At 41.9% G+C, this 19,734-nt stretch overlaps 1 protein-coding gene across 4 annotated transcripts in view; it reads left to right on the top strand.

Annotated features, from left to right (window-relative positions):
* The window catches only part of NUBPL (NUBP iron-sulfur cluster assembly factor, mitochondrial), a 58,308-nt gene that overhangs the window by 8,699 nt on the left and 29,875 nt on the right, over positions 1-19,734 (top strand). For 3 of the 4 annotated variants that reach the window (XM_082213788.1, XM_082213789.1, XM_082213792.1), the window contains one exon: positions 11,583-11,673. The exons of the other annotated variant lie outside the window; for it this stretch is intronic. In XM_082213788.1, the coding sequence (XP_082069914.1) occupies positions 11,583-11,673 (91 nt within the window). Of the gene's footprint in view, positions 1-11,582; positions 11,674-19,734 lie in introns of those variants that run through there. 4 annotated transcript variants of the gene reach the window in all.

Raw genomic sequence — 19,734 nt, 5'->3', positions numbered from 1 at the left:
CAACTAAGAATATACAAGGTAAATTGAGGTTGTGGGGTTGCTTTTGCCTCATCTTTAATAGTTGATGGCGCCATATTTACAATGGTTTAGAAATGCTAGATTCGTTCTTAACTTGCAGTGGATCTTGTGTATCAGGGATGGGAGGTTTAATAATAATAATAACGTTGATGATGATGATGATTATGATGTTGTTTCACTTTGAAGCCCTATTGGGGAACTAGAAAAATATATAGCCTAAATTCACCACAAGATTAGTTTGTGAATTTAGGCTAGACACAGGCTTGGCTTTCTCATTTGCTACAGATACTAGATTCTTCTTATCTATTTGATGGAAAGACATTTGCTGTTATTTCCTGCTGGCAGGCAGCACTGCAGGGATCTTGTGGTTTGAGGTACTGAAGGATTCCTAATGCTAACACTAATAACTCTTACTCTGCTTGTGTCTCAGAGCTATAAATCTAGTCTTAGGCTTAGAAATTCCAACTTGCCTAAGAACCGACTAGTTTATTAATGCTGTGCGTACATGTAGAACTGAATCTTAATTATTGCAGTTTTTTTGTTATAAGATCTTTTGTTCTATTGGGCCCGTAAGACATACCCAGACAATGGTTTCTTGTGCACATGGTTGGACAATTGTGTGTTAAACCAACAACATGAGAAGCTTTCAAAAATAGTACGTTCATAGTTTCCATAGTGCACATGTGGACTAGGAAGATCTGTACACTGGATATCTCTTGATTTTCAAACCTGCCATATAGACATGTCTGTACTTTACTGTGGATGTGTGTACTATTTCAGTTGGATTTTCTTAAATCTACAAAGGTAGAGCTGACTTTAGTACTTGGATTCCAGAGCTGTTCTGAGTTTGTGCATGTGACTACTCACTGCAGATGAAATAATTTAGTTGATGGAAGATTCTGATTCAGTAACGAATGTCAAGGTCATCCACGTCAAGTATTGCTTAAAGCAAAGGGAGCATTCGGTCCAGTCCTGGCTCTCTGGATCTGTAACAACTTCGAGTTACCAAATCATTACAGTTGGCTTAGTTAATTAACGACAAGAATGTGCAGTTCTCCGAGGTTGTACTGAGATTTCTAAACTTCTGCTGCTTTCCCCCTGAAGCGAGTGGGCTTTGCCCAACTATCCTCCTCCTTAACTGCTTTTTTAGTTTTGACAGGAGATTCTTTTTAACCCTCAGAAATGGCAGTAGCCAATTCTACTCCCCCAGGAGCCCTGTAGGAGAACTTTTGGCTTTTCTGTCAGGCTCACTCGCATTCACATTAGGACAACCGTGTATGAAAGCTGCATTGCCCCAGACAATTTATTATAGCAGAAAGAACTCAAATTAATAGAAGCCAGGCATAATACATCAAGATTGCTTGTTTAGGAACACTGTATTTTAGTGAGCAAACACCAGCTGTGCATGACTGAGGATGGCCCAAATCCAGTTGGGAAATTGTGCTTATGCTGTCATTGTGCAGGAAAACTACCTATTCAACCTGTTCTAAAAATTCTTTTTTACTAAGGGCTGTGATCTAGCCAGCCCTCCTCTCCACTCCCATTTTGATTTGTGGCAGTAGAAGAGTACCCTTGAGGTTCTTGCAGAAAATTAGTTTTATCTATAAATAAATGTGTGCCAACTACAGCATAGCTGAGTCAAGTATCCAGCACTGAAGATTATATGCAGCTCATTTGTCTGTGTGCAATCAGCACAATCTTGCATGAGACTTTCATCTTTGGTTGGTTGCCATATTGCCTTTATCCCAAAGTATAAAATGCACAGGTAAAAAAACCCTATACTTTGCCTTTGGAAAACTATTGCCTGAGAGAAGGCAGTCATTGAGGGTTTGGGAGAGAGAGAGGTCAAATTTCAGAGAGGAAGATGGGAGTAATCTTGTCACGCCGTACATCCTGGTCCCAAATCCATTTCCTTAAAGTCTACCACCAAAATTCATGCTTGCACACACACCTGCACATAGCCTGAAGGCTCTGTTGAGCTTTTTTAAGGAAACCCCTCAAATTGTTGAGCTTTCTTTAGGAAAACCTGAAAGTTGTTGAGCTTTTGTTAGACAAACACCAACCAAAGTTTACAAAAATACGCTTTTTTTTTTTTGCTAAGATCCTGGACAACGTGCCTCCTTTTGGAAGTTCCCCTCGGACGTCAATTTTGCCTTTGAAATCCCGGTAATGTCCATGAAAATCCGGACATATGGCAGCCCTAATTCATTCACGATTCCACAGCCTGCCCTACAGTGGCCTATAAAGCAAGACAGCATTAGTAAACTGGGCCCTTCTCAACTCAGAGATTTATGGAGACTAGGCAGAGAAGACTGCAGAACGGCCATTCTGAACACTTTAGAATTTTTAAATAGTATGTTCTGAAAAGGCAAAATATCAAGGCAAGAAAGCAGGGAATGAATACTACCAGGAACAGTTATCTGAAAATCAGAATTGGCCCTGCTAGCAAAACCAGGCCATTTTCAGTAAAGAACTCTTGTAACAGAGAGGTAGCCAGCAGAGGGAGTGCTTTTCACCATTTTCCTTCCTACGGCAATCTGGTCATGACATCATCAAATAAGTTTTTTATTTTAAAAATCCACGCACAACTCTTTATTAGCAACAGAATCAATTTTAAGAACAGGAAATGGAGAAGTAGAGTAAAAACATGCTAAATAGTCACATCTGTGAGACTCAATGCAGAGTTGCAGATGGATCAAAAAGTTTCTTCAGCAGGTTGGCTAGCTTACACTTCGCTAGGTAACCTGGTGCTTGTGGTACCTGCTTGCCTTTTGCTGGTTTCAAATACAGTGGTACCTCGGGTTAAGTACTTAATTCGTTCCGGAGGTCCGTTCTTAACCTGAAGTCCCATTTTAGCTAATGGGGCCTCCTGCTGCCGCTGCGCCGCTGGAGCACGATTTCTGTTCTCATCCTGAAGCAAAGTTCTTAACCCAAGGTACTATTTCTGGGTTAGCAGAGTCTGTAACCTGAAGCGTATGTAACCTGAAGCATATGTAACCTGAGGTACCACTGTATAGCATCTTAAATTCTTGAAAAATAAGTCATCCAGGAAACGGAACATAAGTGAAAATGGTTGCCAAATGAAGTTCAAATACAGTTAAGAAGGATAAAATTTCAGGATCAAAAGTTAGGTCTAAGTTTTGGTGTATGTTAAGCCTCATGATTTTACCTATGAAGCCATAATAACAAAGGAATTGGGCACTTATGGGCATGAATCCTGTCTGTAGGGCATGGCTTTCCTTGTTCATGCACTCTTGCCCTTATTTAGAGATCCATATCTGGAGCCACTCCTGTGCACAGATCTTCTCTGAATTAGGAACTGTGGATGTGGAAATCTTATGAGCATCAGTATACAGATGTTGCTCATCAGCACTACACCAAAAGCAATTATCCAAATCCATCTTCTGTCTGTCAATTAGTGATACATTCCTAGAGCTAAACTGAAGCACTTATATCTAGAAGAACAATACTGCTTTACCATACAACAAATAAACACTAGGTCAAACCAGCATTCTTCTGTGCATTGATTTCTTGAAAGAGGAGGTCTCATTATTCACTGCTTTTGACACCTTAGTTACTTAAGCCCATGGAAGTGCATCAGTATGGTTCAGAAAACCTCCATTAAGCAAAACATTCTTAACTTGGGTTGCAGTCCTATGCATATTTGAAGTAAGTCCCATTGAACACAGGGACTTGTGGGACTGGGCTGTTAAACAAAGTTATATTACCCCCCCCCCACTTCCACACAAATGAGCGGCTAATGAGAAAGAGAAAGCAGCAAAATAATACAATTAAAAACAAATAAATATTGTAATGAAAATTGCTAAGAACATCTAAACACAGTCAACTATTCTCACAGCTAATAATTTCAAGGTTGCTAGGAATAGTGTATTTCCACCACCTAATGCTTGGGTGAACACAAATGTTTTGCTTTTTAAATTCCTCCTGAATATTGAGGGAGACAAATTTATCCCACCAGGAGGGCATTCCCTAAATGGGGAAGCCCTACTGCAAAGGTCTCCCCTACTGATTGTCTTGCTTCAGATGCTTGATCTTGATATATTGAGAGGCTCACTCTTAGGTATTTGAGTCCCAAACCATTAAAACCTTGGCATACTAACACCTTGAATTTCAGGCCTGGTTATGCAATGTCCTATTGGGAAGCCCTGCTTACCAACCTAGCAGCTGCATTCATCACTGGTTGCAGTTTCCAGGCCATCTTTGAGTGCAGCATCACATCAAGCGCATGGCAGTGGGAGCACAATTGGATCTTTAGGAGGGTTGTTGCTAAGCATGGACAACCAAGGCCACCTGGACTTTAACTGACCCAACTTCTTTCCAGTAGTGCAACGTAGGCGATGAGTGAATAACAAGGCTTCCGAACAAATTTTTCCAAAGCAAATTGTGCTTAAGATTTAAGAAAAGGTAGAACAAGCTAAACAGTTTAAGAATATTATTTTGGGGGAGAAAAAGTAATTTATGGTTTGAGTAAGAGCGGAAAAAAGCAAATGTTGAGAAAGGCAAACACATATACCTATTTAAGACTGTTTCCTAACAAATTCAGTATTTACCAATTTGCATTCGTTCATTGTCTGATCCTGGCTTCTCTCTCTAGTACTTTCCAATACTTCAGCTCTCTTAAAGTGTGTTAGAGCTCTTCAACTTTTTGAATCCATGGCTCTCTTTCTCTCTTCAGTTCTTCCTCAGGGGTTCTCAAATTGTTGTCTGCAGTGGTCCGCAAGCTTCATTCAGGTGACCCATGGCATGCTGTTATTGAATATTCATATTGACTTTTAATTGCATTCTTATTGGTTATTTTGTTTCTTATTGCATTTTATTGCATTTAAATTTGAATACTACGTAATGCTAATTGTAATACAGTAAAATACAATGTAAGAGATAAGCTTCCAGTGCAGCTCTTTACAATTGCTGCAAAATGCAAATAAATTATTATGTGGACTGCCAAGTCTGCTGGAATTTTCAAGTGGTCCATGGACTTGGGCGGGGGGGGGGGGAGGTAGTTTGGGAACCACTGATCTAACATGGTTTTTCAACTACCCTCCCAAACTTTTAATCAATCAAGAGGAGAGGAGACTCCTGGTTAAATTTTGGTTTCCCCTTAATTGCAGGTTCTTAGGTTGAACTTAGACCCTCTTGTGCAGAGCTATTTGAGCTAAGCCTCTCCTCAAACTTCTGTCCTTCCTTTGAACTTTTGGCCCTTCTGTGTAGGAGAGGCTTTAAAGCATAGGTAGGTAAACTAAGGCCCGGGGGCCAGATCCGGCCCAATCGGACAGTCTAGGAATCTGCTTGTTTTTACATGAGTAGAATGTGTCCTTTTATTTAAAATCCATCTCTAGGTTATTTGTGGGGCATATCAATTCATTCATTTCCCGCCCCCCCCAAAAAATATAGTCCGGCCCCCCACAAGGTCTGAGGGACAGTGAACCGGCCCCCTGCTGAAAAAGTTTGCTGACGCCTGCTTTAAAGCAAAAAACAACCATTTTACAATCTGCTTTGCAACTCAAAAGCCAAACACAAAATGGTTGAAAGTCTTTTTGCTTCACGATTGTGTTGACCCATGCTGTATTAGGCTACATATGTAGTTTTGCAAAGCCACTTGGAAATGTTTTGATGTGTGTTCTTAACCACAGTTCTTTTATTTATATATCTATGTGCATTGATGGAGTAAAGCATACACCTGTGAACTATTTTTTTTTAAAGTTTTGAGATGTTTGTGGTGTCCAAAGATGGCATTGCCATTGTCATTGCAAAGCTTTGTCATGCCTCTCCCCTTTGCTCCCATGTCCATTCCCGAGTATTCTTTTGGTTTGTTAAAAATGGGAGAACCTGTAGATGGAAAAAGAGTGCTACTTAGGTTTAAGCACAAGCTAGGCAGTTTTCCAAATATTTATCCTTCAAATGGTAATTAGGGGATAAAGCATTAGAGTGACTATTTGAAGGGGTTTGATTAGCTGTGCATGCAGATAAAAGAAATGAGTCATGAATCTTCATAATCAGGTAAATTATGTGTTTTGTCTGAGAACAAAGGAGTTCGAAAATGGTGTTGAAGTCTTTGAAATCTGGCATGAAAATGTGGCTTCCCGATCTCTTAAATTGCAGCTTTCGTACAGTAGACACGAAACAGCATAATCTGTCAGAGTAACTCCAGTGGGTTTTTAAATAGCTTTGTGCATTATAAAGAAACATGATTTTTTTAAAAAAAAAGTAGTGCTAAATGAGATATTTGCTTTGATCTACATGATTACCTAAAATGGTACTGTCTCCCAATTGACATGTATATCAAGAAGTTCAGAGAAAGGAATTGGTGGAATGTGCAGTGATGATGCTAAGCAATGGCTGTGAACAGACATTAATTCTTTTACAGCCTTCAAGATGGCATGATAGAGGTATTACTGCTCACAGAGCACACATTCATTTCCCCCCTCTCTATTCCACTAAGGCTTTGATCAAACAGGATTTGCAGGTTTTTAGTTCTTCAAAATAATAGAAAGCCTGTCTAACCTTTGTGGGAGGGACTCTTCCCACCCCAGTATGTGCATTGATGGCCAACAAGACCTCTGTTATTCTGCCATTCTCTGAAAAGCTAATGTCTGCACTTAGGCTGTGTTTGTCATAACAAGCTATTGAAATAAGTCAGATACAGTGTTTGTATGCGTGTTGATAAATTGGCAGAAAACGCTAATGGGACTTGAGGCCGGCTCAGGACATTTTAATATGTGAAGTTGAACATGCAGCGGTGTCCCTTTTCCTTCTCATTAATCAAGGATACAACCCCTGAGAAGTTACCTGGTGTCAATGAACTGAAGCCTTGGAAGTGCTAAGATTACATTCCAGTAAGTCTGATATTCCCACCACACTTAATGGCAACTGACTCACCTTATTATGTATTAGGGATGCCTAGAGTGGAGCAGGGGTCTGTATAAGGTGTGCATGTGGCTTTTTATTATTATTTTTAAAATAAGGTTTTGCACTGCTAGGTAAAGGTGAAAGGTAAAGGACCCCTGGACGGTTAAGTCCAGTCAAAGGCGACTATGGGGTTGCGGCGCTCATCTCGCTTTCAGGCCAAGCTGGGGTTTGTCCACAGACAGCTTTCTGGGTCATGTGGCCAGCATGACTAAACCACTTCTGGCGCAACAGGACACTGTGACGGAAACCAGAGAGCTCGGAAACACCATTTACCTTCCCACTACAGTGGTACCTATTTATCTACTTGCACTGGCGTGCTTTTGAACTGCTAGGTTGGCAGGAGCTGGGACAGAGCAAATGGAGCACACCCCCTCATGGGGATTCAAACCGCCAACCTTCTGATCGGCAAGCCCTAGGCTCTGTGGTTCAGACCACAGTGCCACCTTTTACACTGCTAGACAGAGTGGTGTGGTGAGCTATTACTGTTAGCTTTAGGAACACCCTCTATCAAGGACTGAGGTTCTGTTTGCCCAATGGTAGTCATGTTTTACACCTATCTATATATGTAAAAGTAATGTAATAGTTTTCTTTAACTAAGGATGTCTGACTTTTCACCAAAAACACAACAACCATGCCCTTAATCTGCACAAATAGAAAAACAAGCTCCCCCCCCCACGAGGTACCCCTTACGCTGCAAGGCTATACAACTTGAAAAATCACAACTGCAAAAAATATCTCTTACAATCCAATACTTGGATACACAGTACTGGAGATGAAGATGTTGCAGTTCCTGCTTATAAATAGCATTATATGCAGGGGTCCACCAATACGTTAGACAATGGCATCCATAAGTTTAACATGGGCAGCCAGTGGAGAAAGCCTCTAAAAGGTGCCACTGTAGAGGTAAGGTTCTTTAAAAGATGGTGGCAGCATGGGGAAGCAGAGAGTGCCTCTTTCAAAATGGGTCAAGATGCAGCATCAGTATAATGGATTTGGGTTTGTTACAAACAAATGTGCCCACATCTCTCCACAACTCCTCCCTCTAAATCCACCCCCCCCCCAATTAGTGGGCACTGGATGAACATAGTCTTTTGAACAGGAAACAGGAAACCTGACCCTTATTAACTACCGGTAACAATAGCTGACAGTCAAGTCGATCCAAAATTTGTGGCCCGCCAGCAGCAAGCATAAATACGATGTTAATTTACAGCATCAGATAAAGGCAGGTGCTGATTATGGAACACTCAACCTTTGTGGCAGAATCAAGTTGCAAAGTTGGTACTGCTGAATATAGTGGCCTGGTCAAACCTCAGAATTTGGTGTTGGGTGGGAGTGGAGCTAATGGTGGTTTCTGGTGGTTAGGGGATTAGGGTTCTGGGACATGGTTGGCTTTACGTGCTGGGGGATTGGGCTGCCATATTTTCAGCGGGACTCCAAATAAATAAATGAAAAATCAGTTATTCCTTAATAACCAAAACCACTTCTATAACCCTGTCGCTAAGCTCATGTGTGACCGTGCATTTTAGTGTATCTGAATTATCAGTGTTGAGAAAGGTACAAGTTGAATAAGAACAGCTATTTTTAAGTTCAGAAGCTTTTATTGCTTATAACGGAATCCTGCTTTTCAAATACCAGCTTTTAATAATAATAGCTTTAGGCCAGCACCCTGCTGTGCTAACGGCGGTAGGCTTGTATCCAAAAGTTTCTTGCACAAGCAGAAAGATGCTTCAACTCTGGCAGGGCGGGCACATGACTTCCAGTTAAGCTTCTCTTAGTGGGCAGCAGTTTATATCCCTGCCCCTCCACCCCACCCCACCCCACCCCACCCCCACATGCTTCACCAAAGGGAGTTATACTTTATTTCCTGCCCGCGCGCAGGGCGGGTTAAAACAGTTACCCTACAATGTATAAAAGTGGTTTAAAAACAACTTGCAATCACAGAAGTAAGGTTGGTTCCAAGAATTATATATCTCAGGTGTCAAAAGCCAGGGGCAAAGAAGTGTTGCAGTAGCTGCTGAATGGCATGGACTGTTGTGCCATTTTAGATGACTTTTAGAAGACACCTGAAGGCAGCCCTGTTTAGGGAAGTTTTTAATGTTTCATGTTTTATTGTGGTTTTAATAATCTGTTGGGAGCCGCCCAGAGTGGCTGGGGAGACCTGGCCAGATGGGCGGGGTATAAGTAATAACAACAACAACAACAACAACTTCTTCTTCTTCTTCTTCTTCTTCTTCTTCTTCTTCTTCTTCTATTTATTATATTGTGCAAAGGTTGCTCAGGTGGAAGGGCAGCAACCCTGCAAATTGGACAGTCATCCTCCCTCAGCCTGTGCCATTCAGCACCATCCCCTGACCATTTGTGGGGAATTGTGTAGGGCGTTGTGTAGGTCGTGGTGGGAAGAAAACCCATCTTCCTCCAGCCATGTAATAGTAGCTTAAGTTGGAATCCAACTCATTCTGGAGTCCAGAACTGGGTTTAGTTTTTCTCAGGATCTCAACCATCTCCAGTGCCAAGTCTAAATGCCATTCTGGTTAAATGCTGCCAGAAATAATTAGCGATTTCAGTTCATCTTCTCTTAAACATCCAAGGGCAATCATTCACAGGTTTCCAAAGCAAAGTTTTCTCCATTGCTGAGCAATTCTTTTACAGCTCGAAAGCGTTTCTAATGTTTTAAACCAAACCTCCTTCAATTTCTTGCCTTCTGTCCAGCCATACGTAGTAGTTGAGAGGAATTATGCTCTATCATCCGGTGGCTATCTCTTTTAAAAAACCTTGCAGAAGTGTGAAGTTGGAAGGGCAGACCTTAACAGAATAGCCCAACATTCACTGGGAAGTAGTGCTGCAAATAGAGGTCTTGAACTGCTAACGTGTGCTGTCCCTGCAGGGTAAGGAAATAACTTGCTAAGACAAACCTAAAGCTAGTAAACTGTGCCAAACGCTACAGAGAAGATAATGCCTTGTCTATTCTGGTCTGCAAATTCTTTTGTAGCCTGGATACAGAACTGGCTACATTTCAGCATGAAAGCAATATCTGTTTTCTTATGTGTTGTTTGTATTTATCAGCTGCCTATTATTCTAGTCCCTTTAGGCAACACACAGCAAAAATCAATACAATAAAATACTGGATCAGATAAAACAAAATCGGCGTATAAAATCTCTCTCTCTCTCTCTCTCTCTCTCTCTCTCTCTCTCTCTCTCTCTCTCACACACACACACACACACACCACTATTGAAAGCGCTACAGTAATTCCATGGAAGTTAAAAGAAAATGCTCAAATGCTGCCAAAGTAGAGACTAAATAATTAGTGATATTGACTTTAAGATACTAAATTTGTATAAAGATGTTTAAAAGGCTTGGGGGTAAACAGAGAAGTTTTCACGTGCTGCTGATAAATGTCACTATAAGCACCTAGTGGATCTCTCTAGGGATAATGTTCACAACCAGGGGGCCACCACTGAAAAGACCCTCTGTGTTTGGCACCCTCGATATTACAGATGAAGAAGGCACTACAAAGTATCTTGATAAAGATAAGTTTGAAGTATAGTCACCATATTTCACCTAAAAGGGTTAGCTGAAATGTGGCTACTATATTGTAGCATCAGGAAGCTGATGGGTTTGAATTCAATAGCACATTTTGATACTGTTGAATAGGGCATAGCTATGATTGGGAATGTCTCTCCCACACCAGTAAAGTTTTTCTTGCCATGCTAGTATTTCATCTGTAACAAATGACATAAGACCAACTTTCCTCCTCCCTCTCTTCTACTTCTGTTATCATGTGTGCATGTGTACGCACTACCGTACAACCTATAATATTCCTTCATGCAGTTCTTAAGCTAGACTCTAGAAAACTTTATGCCACAAAGCTTATGGATGCTATGGACTTACTTGCTACGTAGGAACATAAGAAGCTCTCTCAAGGACCGTCTCTCCCATATGAACTGATCCAGACTCTGTGATCATCTGAGGCTCTTCTTTCTGTGATTCCTCGGCAAGAGGTCAAAGGGCAGCAACACTAAAACGGCCTTTTCTGTGGTGGCCCCCGCTTGTGTAATGCTTTCCCCAGGGAGACTCACCAGGTGCCTTTGTTACATATTTTAGGCACCAGGCAAAAACATTCTTCTTCTTGTAGGCCTTTGGCTAATTAAACAACCTATGGCCTTTTAAAGTGGGACGTAGGTGGCGCTCTGGGTTAAACCACAGAGCCTAGGGCTTGCCCATCAGAAGGTCGGCTGTTCGAACCCCGTGACGGGGTGAGCTCCTGTTGCTCGGTCCCTGCTCCTGCCAACCTAGCAGTTTGAAAGCACGTCAAAGTGCAAGTAGATAAATAGGTACCGCTTTGGCGGGAAGGTAAACGGCGTTTCCGTGCGCTGCTCTGGTTTCGCCAGAATCAGCTTAGTCATGTTGGGCACATGACCCGGAAGCTGTACGCCAGCTCCCTCGGCCAATAAAGCGAGATGAGCTCCGCAACCCCAGAGTCAGTCACGACTGGACCTAATTGTCAGGGGTCCCTTTACCTTTACCTAGTTAATAAGTTACAAAAGTTAAATTAGAGCTGAAATTAAAGTTCGCTTACAACTGTTGCACATCACTTTTTCCATTAAGAATGATGTGACTGTGTGTTTTCCTTCCACAGACAAAAGCAGTTGGTTTGCTTGATGCAGATGTGTATGGGCCTTCCATCCCAAAGATGATGAATTTGAAAGGAAGTCCAGAAGTGACACCAAGTAAGTTTGGCTGCATCTTACTCTGTGACGAGGAAATCTTGAGTGGCAGTGATTATTTGTGGTTGAGAGAGTAGGGAAAGATGCTCCTTCCTATCTTGCCAAATGACCATAGATAACCATGCTATGGTAACATTGATAGACTTGCATTGCATAAGGAGCTGCCTTTGACCACTGTTTGAAAACTGTAGTTCGAAATCCAGTTTTTAGGGTGTTGCCTTGGGCTGGTTAATGAGAACATACATAGCAGCACTGACAGAGATTCACAGACTTTGGGTCTACTTCTGAGCACAATTGAAAGTGATGCTGCTTGCTTCTTAAAGCCCTATATGACTTAGGAGTTGGGGATGTGTTCCCATATCAACTTGCTCATGAGTTGAGATAATCTTTGGACCCTTGCCTTCAGGTGTCCCCATCATTCAAGGTAGGACGTGTCACAACTAAATAGCAGCCATTCTCAGTGATAACATCTGGAGTTCTCTTCCTGAGAGGCTCAACAGGCATCCATGTTAACTTTTTGGTGCCAAACAAATGTGAGTCTTAATCCTTCCAGACTTCTTTTAATGCATTTATAGTTTTTGAACATCTTTGTTTTTGAACATCTCCATTGATGAACATTTCGGTTTTTGAATGCCGCAAACCCAGAAGTAAATGCTTCGGTTTTCAAACACACATTGGAAGTCGAACATGCCACGCGGCTTCCGCTGAGTGCAAGATCCTGAGGCCTAGCTGTAGGCTATTGAGTTTTTGGTTTTCGAATGTTTCAGAACTCAAACGGTCTTCTGGAACAGATTGCGTTCAAAAACCGAGCTACCACTGTATTTGAAAGCATCCTGGTTTCTTTTATAAAAAAACCACCATATTTTAACTGTGTTTGTAAATTGTCTTGGAATTTAGCTTTGCTGAAGGTTGATACGTAAATCTTTAAAACAAATGGAAGTACGTAATAGGGATGCAGTTTCCTCAGTGTGGGCGACACAACTAGGATGGAGTAAAGTTGTCTGCAGTAAAAAAGCGCAAATGATATAGCTCTGGTGTAGCTGCTTACCATGCATTCTAGGGTAGTGCTACAATATTGTGGCGATGGGGAAATGTGAATGCCGTGCAGCTTCCAGTGTGAGCCCGGCCTGCCACTTGATTGCCTGATCATACAGAGGTCCAGTTCATGTTATCTTTCGGCGGGGTGGTGGTGGGAAAGATCACACCATCTGGGCCTCTGCATTGTTGGTCAGTGTCTTTAAAAGGGAACTATCTGCATACATGCCTTCCTGCCCCCTTAACTGAAACTCTGATTGTGAGGGGCTCTCAGTTATGGGAGGAGCCTATGGGCGTACAACTGATTCCATCCACTTCACAGAAATTGCCTCCCGAACTTGTGAGGGTGGGGGCCTCAATGGGCCCTGCTTTTCTGTGTGATAACAGTCATGTGACGAGCACCCAAATAGGGCTTATTTGTGTGGAAATGAAGAGAGGCTTGTGCTGCTTTTCCAATGTACAGTTGCAGTGCTTCCGCCTCCCCCCTTCCCTGGCAACCTGGAGTAATGAATTGTGGCATAGTTGTCAGAGTAAAAATCCTATAACTGAAACAAATTATGTGTGCTATACAAATATTCAGTAACTTGGACAGTAGGGCAGGCATGTGTCTAGAGTTAGGTGCTGCTTTTGGAACCAGGTAACGCAATACTTGAGCCTTGGAATGCAAACCAGATCTGTAAAGACTAATTGTGAAATGATCTGTGTCACATCCTACCTGATTTCCTAACCATACGCATTGATGTGGAAGATCCTGTGGTCAGGGCACCATAATAGAGACCATTAAAGGTAAAGGTAAAGGTACCCCTGCCCGAACGGGCCAGTCTTGACAGACTCTGGGGTTTGTGCGCCCATCTCACTCAAGAGGCCGGGGGCCAGCGCTGTCCGGAGACACTTCCGGGTCACGTGGCCAGCGTGACAAAGCTGCATCTGGCGAGCCAGCGCAGCACACGGAACGCCGTTTATCTTCCCGCTGGTAAGCGGTACCTATTTATCTACTTGCACCCGGGGGTGCTTTCGAACTGCTAGGTTGGCAGGCGCTGGGACCGAGCAGCGGGAGCGCACCCCGCCGCGGGGATTCGAACCGCCGACCTTTCGATCGGCAAGCCCTAGGCGCTGAGGCTTTTACCCACAGCGTCACCCGCGTCCCTAGAGACCATTACAAGTGTTTAATGGCTGAGAAAAATTATCTGTGCTTGTACGTAGTGTTACAATAATGTCTCAAACCTTTGTGGGATAAGAGATTCTTACATTAGTGACATATATTGTTTCGTCTTCATGTGAAGATTTGTTATCCAAAGTCCTGGGAATGTCGTGGCATAGGAATAGGAGTAGGAAGAACGCCAAGTAATTGGTTTTTGGAGCTAATCCACACCTTTTTCATCTCCTTACCTGTTAACATTGGATGTGTGTGTTATGGCTGGTTTTATCTGTGTAGAACACAAAATCTTGGAAGATGTAGATTAGGGGCCTCAGTAGTTTAGTTTAGAGCTCCCTTCCCCCCCAAGGGAGCCCCCCCTTAGTCCACAAATTTTCATTAATGGATTATAAAATGTTTTGTTGTGCCCTAAATGCCAGGCTTACTTAGCTGCCAGATGATTCCTTCCCTTTCAGAAAGGGGTGAGTGGAGTGTCTACTGACAGATAGTTTTTGGGTCCATACCATGTACTTTTGCTTGCAGGTGACACAGGGAGCGGTGGTTGTGAGGGAGCCTACATATTCCTTGGGCGATACTGCTAAAATGTACCCAATACAGTGGTACCTTGGGTTACATATGCTTCAGGTTACATATGCTTCAGGTTACATACTCCACTAACCCAGAAATAGTGCTTCAGGTTAAGAATTTTGCTTCAGGATGAGAACAGAAATCGTGCTCCGGTGGCGCGGCAGCAGCAGGAAGCCCCATTAGCTAAAGTGGTGCTTCAGGTTAAGAACAGTTTCAGGTTAAGTACGGACCTTTGGAACGAATTAAGTACTTAACCCGAGGTACCACTGTATTGTGGTAGTATGAAACTAGCAGAAATAAGCAGTTGAGCCGGAAGGACCCTAGGGAGGAATAAACGGTCCAACTTTCATATTTTGTACCTAGCAATGAAAGAGAGATTTCCTCCGAGACTACCCCTGTTTGATTTCTAGTAGCAGCACCGTCCTAGTTCAACTATTCCAATTTCTTTAAAAAAAACAACTTTTCAAAGAATCTTCAGCTGAAATTAAGTATTTAGTCTTGGAGTTGCAAGAAAAGTAGCTGGACTAAACAGTGACAGTTTGTTTAATTTGCAGACAGAAAGTAGTAAATACTGTCAATGGAGCTGTCTCCAGCTTGGACCAGTACGTACTGAATTGCTTTCTGAAGTGAAAAAGCCGTACTGTCTGATTTTAAAACACTCATTTGGAAGCACCATGGTTGTAATTAAGATATGGTTGGTAGCTGTATTTTACTTTAGTGTAAAAACACATAACCTGCAATGCATGTAACATGTTGCGTAATAGGACAGAAGAAAGTTTGTGACACAGAAGCTGGAAATTGTGGCTTTGCATGCCAAAGAAATAATAATTTGGGGTTCTGTGAGGCAGAAAATGGACAATCTGTACACACTCGTATCACATTCATGTCACCCCATGTGTTGATGGTTGTCTTTTCTTTGGATTTAGCCTGTGAGATCAAGAGATGCTAGGGAAGTTTGATTCTTCATATGCCATCAAGGCCTCAGGCCACAAAGAGGGCTCTTTTCTCTTGCTTTCACTGGAGGGAGCCTCATTATCTTACAAAGATGGATGATTGCCAGCAATACAGGACTGAGGTGCCAAATGATAAATAACTGATCTCGGTGGTAGGGAAATGATTTAGTTCTTAATTCAGTGTTCTATTCTAAAGCACTTGCAGCGGCTATAGCAAGCTAAGTAGAAATTTAAGTGTTGCCCTTTTCAATTTCTGACATTTTTCTTAGGTAAGTTCTGGCATGCTTAACAGAGTAAACAATTTTAAAACAACCACTTTAAGGCCGATCCTGTTTAATTTTTTTAAAAAATTGTGTATTACAGTTTAGAAGTTCAGTTATGTTCCTCCCTAGGTTGCTAGGTTGTCTTTTGTGAGGTGGGAAGATTTCTGAGTTGAAACATAAAGCATACCTAGAGAACTGCAGCCTTGTTGCACCTTAAAGGCTAACAAATTTATTATAGTGTAAGGTTTCATGGACTAGAGTCTACGTCATTTGATGCATGTAGTTCCTGAAAGCTGATGCCATAGTACATTTCTTAGCCTTCAAGACGTCACAAGATTCTTTACTGTTTTTGCTGCAACAAATAGAAGTGTCTGTGCCTTTAACATATTTGTTGTATAGATGAGTAAATTTTAGCAGCAATGTGGGATATTAAAGGCACTCAGAGCTTTATAATAGACCTTGTTGCTGAGCATTCTGTACTGTACACGTTGTTCCTAACAATGAAAAATAGGTAACAAGTGTTTGTGTGCTCTTCTCAGTCTTTTAATAACTGGCCTTGGCAACACAGCTAGGCTAAAGCACTAATATTTCTAAAAGCATGGGGAGGTGTGTTTGATACATGCATTTTACTGGGATGGAGGCAATGTGGAACACTTCCTTCTAGGTGTATTACTGGTGATGCACATCTTGAATTGGGCCTTATGTCATTGAGGAGAAGAAAAATCTTAATTAAATCAGAAATGTGAAAGAATAGTTAAAGCAACTGTTTTAATGCTTTTCCTATCATTAGATTAGAAAAGCATTAAAACAGTTGTCATCTGTCTGTCTGTCTCATCTGTCTCCTGAGAAATCTCTATGTGGGACAAGAAGCTACAGTTAGAACTGGATATGGAACAACTGATTGGTTCAAAATTGGGAAAGGAGTACGGCAAGGCTGTATATTGTCTCCCTGCTTATTTAACTTATATGCAGAATTCATCATGCGAAAGGCTGGGCTGGATGAATCCCAAGCCGGAATTAAGATCGCCGGAAGAAATATCAACTACCTCAGATATGCAGATGACACAACCTTGGTGGCAGAAAGTGAGGAGGAATTAAAGAACCTTTTAATGAGGGTGAAAGAGGAGAGCGCAAAATATGGTCTGAAGCTCAACATAAAAAAAACGAAGATCATGGCCACTGGGCCCATCACCTCCTGGCAAATAGAAGGGGAAGAAATGGAGGCAGTGAGAGATTTTACTTTCTTGGGCTCCATGATCACTGCAGATGGTGACAGCAGTCACGAAATTAAAAGACGCCTGCTCCTTGGGAGGAAGGCGATGGCAAACCTAGACAGCATCTTACAAAGCAGAGACATCACCTTACCAACAAAGATCCGTATAGTTAAAGCCATGGTTTTCCCAGTAGTGATGTATGGAAGTGAGAGCTGGACCATAAGGAAGGCTGATCGCCGAAGAATTGATGCTTGTGAATTATGGTGCTGGAGGAGACTCTTGAGAGTCCCATGGACTGCAAGATCATCAAACCTACCCATTCTTAAGGAAATCAGCCCTGAGTGCTCACTGGAAGGACAGATCCTGAAGCTGAGACTCCAATACTTTGGCCACCTCATGAGAAGAGAAGACTCCTTGGAAAAGACCCTGATGTTGGGAAAGATGGAGGGCACAAGGAGAAGGGGACGGCAGAGGACGAGATGGTTGGACAGTGTTCTTGAAGCTACCAGCATGAGTCTGACCAAACTGTGGGAGGCAGTGGAAGACAGGAGTGCCTGGCGTGCCCTGGTCCATGGGGTCACAAAGAGTAGGACACAACTAAACGTCTAAACAACAACATAATTAGATTATAAGGCAAGGGGGAGAAAAATAAGCAAGAAAGCCTCCCAGTTTGTTGATTATACTAACTTTTTTTTTTTTTGCTTTAGGCACACTTTAAGCAGAGATTGGATGGCCATCTGTCATGGATGCTTTAGCTGAGATTCCTGCATTGCAGGGGTTGGACTAGATGGCCCTTGGGGATCCCTTCCAATTTTAAGTTTCTACTCCATACTCCTAATGTGGCAGTTTTGGTATTTCGTTGCTGCTGACTCAGGACAGGTCCCTAGAAAATAGGGACTGTTTCAAGTAAACAGGGATAGATAGTTGGACCATTTATTTGCTGCTATTAAATATGCACAAGGTCCCATAAATGGAAATCGTAATTGTTTGGGAAAGGGCTAGTGATGGACAGAGAACCTTCTTCCTTTTGGTAGAAATTTGATTAATCACATCGTTCACGGATGTGTGTTCAAAAAAAAGGGCTGGCCTTCAGATCTCCTGAATTCACATCCTGTATAGTCTGTGCAGCTGCCAGGTAATAAGAGTTCAGAGTTTATGCTGCAATACTCCCCCTGAATAGCATTGTGGCAAGTGATACCATTTGTCATGGTAGTCTTTTGTGCTCTTCCTGATGAGACATCGTGAAAAAGTGAAGAGGTGGATAATAATGATGATTTTGAGTGGTGAAAGATTTCAGCTCTACAAAAAGGCTACCTTTTTCATGATGCAACGGATTCCCAAGCTTCTGAGTAAGCTCATGCTGCAGTCTTATTTTTAAGTAGATGTGGAGGAGTAACTGCTCAATAACTATGCACTGAAATATAATTTTGGAGAAGGGAAATTAATAGTTGTAATCATGAACTATTGTCAACGGCACCAGCCACTTTAAAATGCACCTTTAAGTCCTACACTTGTTGCAACATTTTACGTCTGTGGTTTGTTTTAAATTCTAAGGCTGCAATCCATGCTGGTACCGCAGCACCGGAATGCCAAATCTCTTTTAGTTGTGTTTGGTGTTGCAGTTCCCACTGCTGAAAAGGCAAGCCTTTTCCCCCCCTAATCTGAAAAGTGGCTTGTCTCTGCGGTGGTGGGAACCACTATGGAAGTAACTTGAAATAAAGTGCTAGCTGTATGTCACAGTTTCCTCCTTCTGTACATATCCTGTCTGTTTGGTTTCCAGATTCCATCCCCCTCCCCCAAGCATATGAAACCCAAGAAAACATGATATAGAATTTTCAAGCCATACAAACCATGATGATCTACTGAAACCAAGTACAAAGTTCAAATATAATGCTAAGTCAGGAATCATGTTTTTGCTTCTTCCGTGTGCTGGAAGAAGCAAAGCAGCCCCCATTGACACATTAATGGTAAACCATTCACTGCAGCTGACATGGCGCGTGAACTTGGCTTACGTACTCATAGGTTTTAAGTCAAAAATGCAAACAAGTATGTCTTTGCTTTTGCTAAAGACCCATTGATGTTGGTGTGTTTAATCCATCTATAACAGTGCAGCCATAGTCTCCTACGGTTTTCGGCTTTCAGCATAACCAAGCATATAGAGAGAGACGTTTTAAGAGCATCCATGGGGCTATTCTGAGTGGTGAAGCATGCATAAGGATTAACTGCAGTATTAGGAGGCCATAGAGAGGATTGTCAAGAAAAATTGCAGTCTGTGTTCTTCCTGTTCCGTTAATTAGAGAAATAAAATAGAAGGTTGCCCATTTGATGACTTTTGTTCCAGTTCCTCCTGATAAGCATTTTGTGCAGTCTGGGCACCCTAGCACAGGCTGGTAACAATGAATTTTATTTTATTTTATTGCAAAAATAATAATAATATGCAAGTGCAAGGTTTATTGAGGGAAAGTGTAGCGGCTGAATGAATGCAAGATGTTTTGCTTCTCAGTGACATGTCATATTCTGTTTTTCATCAAATAAACTCTTGTTAAGAATCTTAAATGGTACCAAACTTCAGAAAGAGATCTATGGAGTAGAGTTGCGATATAATAATGTTAGAAACCACATTTTTGTTGACTTGCTGATGCAGCATTTTCTTGGGACTCTCCTTAAGTAAGCTTTAGCTACCTTTTTAGTTTGACTGGTAGCAGGTCCTCTCTCTGGATAGAATATTCTGGCTTTAGAGTCTGGTTTATTGGACTCGTCTTCACCCATGTTAAGAAGGTTCTTAGCAGATCTCTAGGTATCAAGCCTAATGTAGAACTGATACAGCTTATTTTCCCTTTAGGCTGAGGGCCATTAGGGAAAAAGATGTAATATCT

Source organism: Podarcis vaucheri (assembly GCF_965113315.1).
Source record: "Podarcis vaucheri genome assembly, chromosome: 1".
Taxonomy (NCBI): domain Eukaryota; kingdom Metazoa; phylum Chordata; class Lepidosauria; order Squamata; family Lacertidae; genus Podarcis; species Podarcis vaucheri.
The sequence above is the reverse complement of the archived record's forward strand: the minus strand, read 5'-3'. Positions and strand labels throughout refer to the sequence as shown.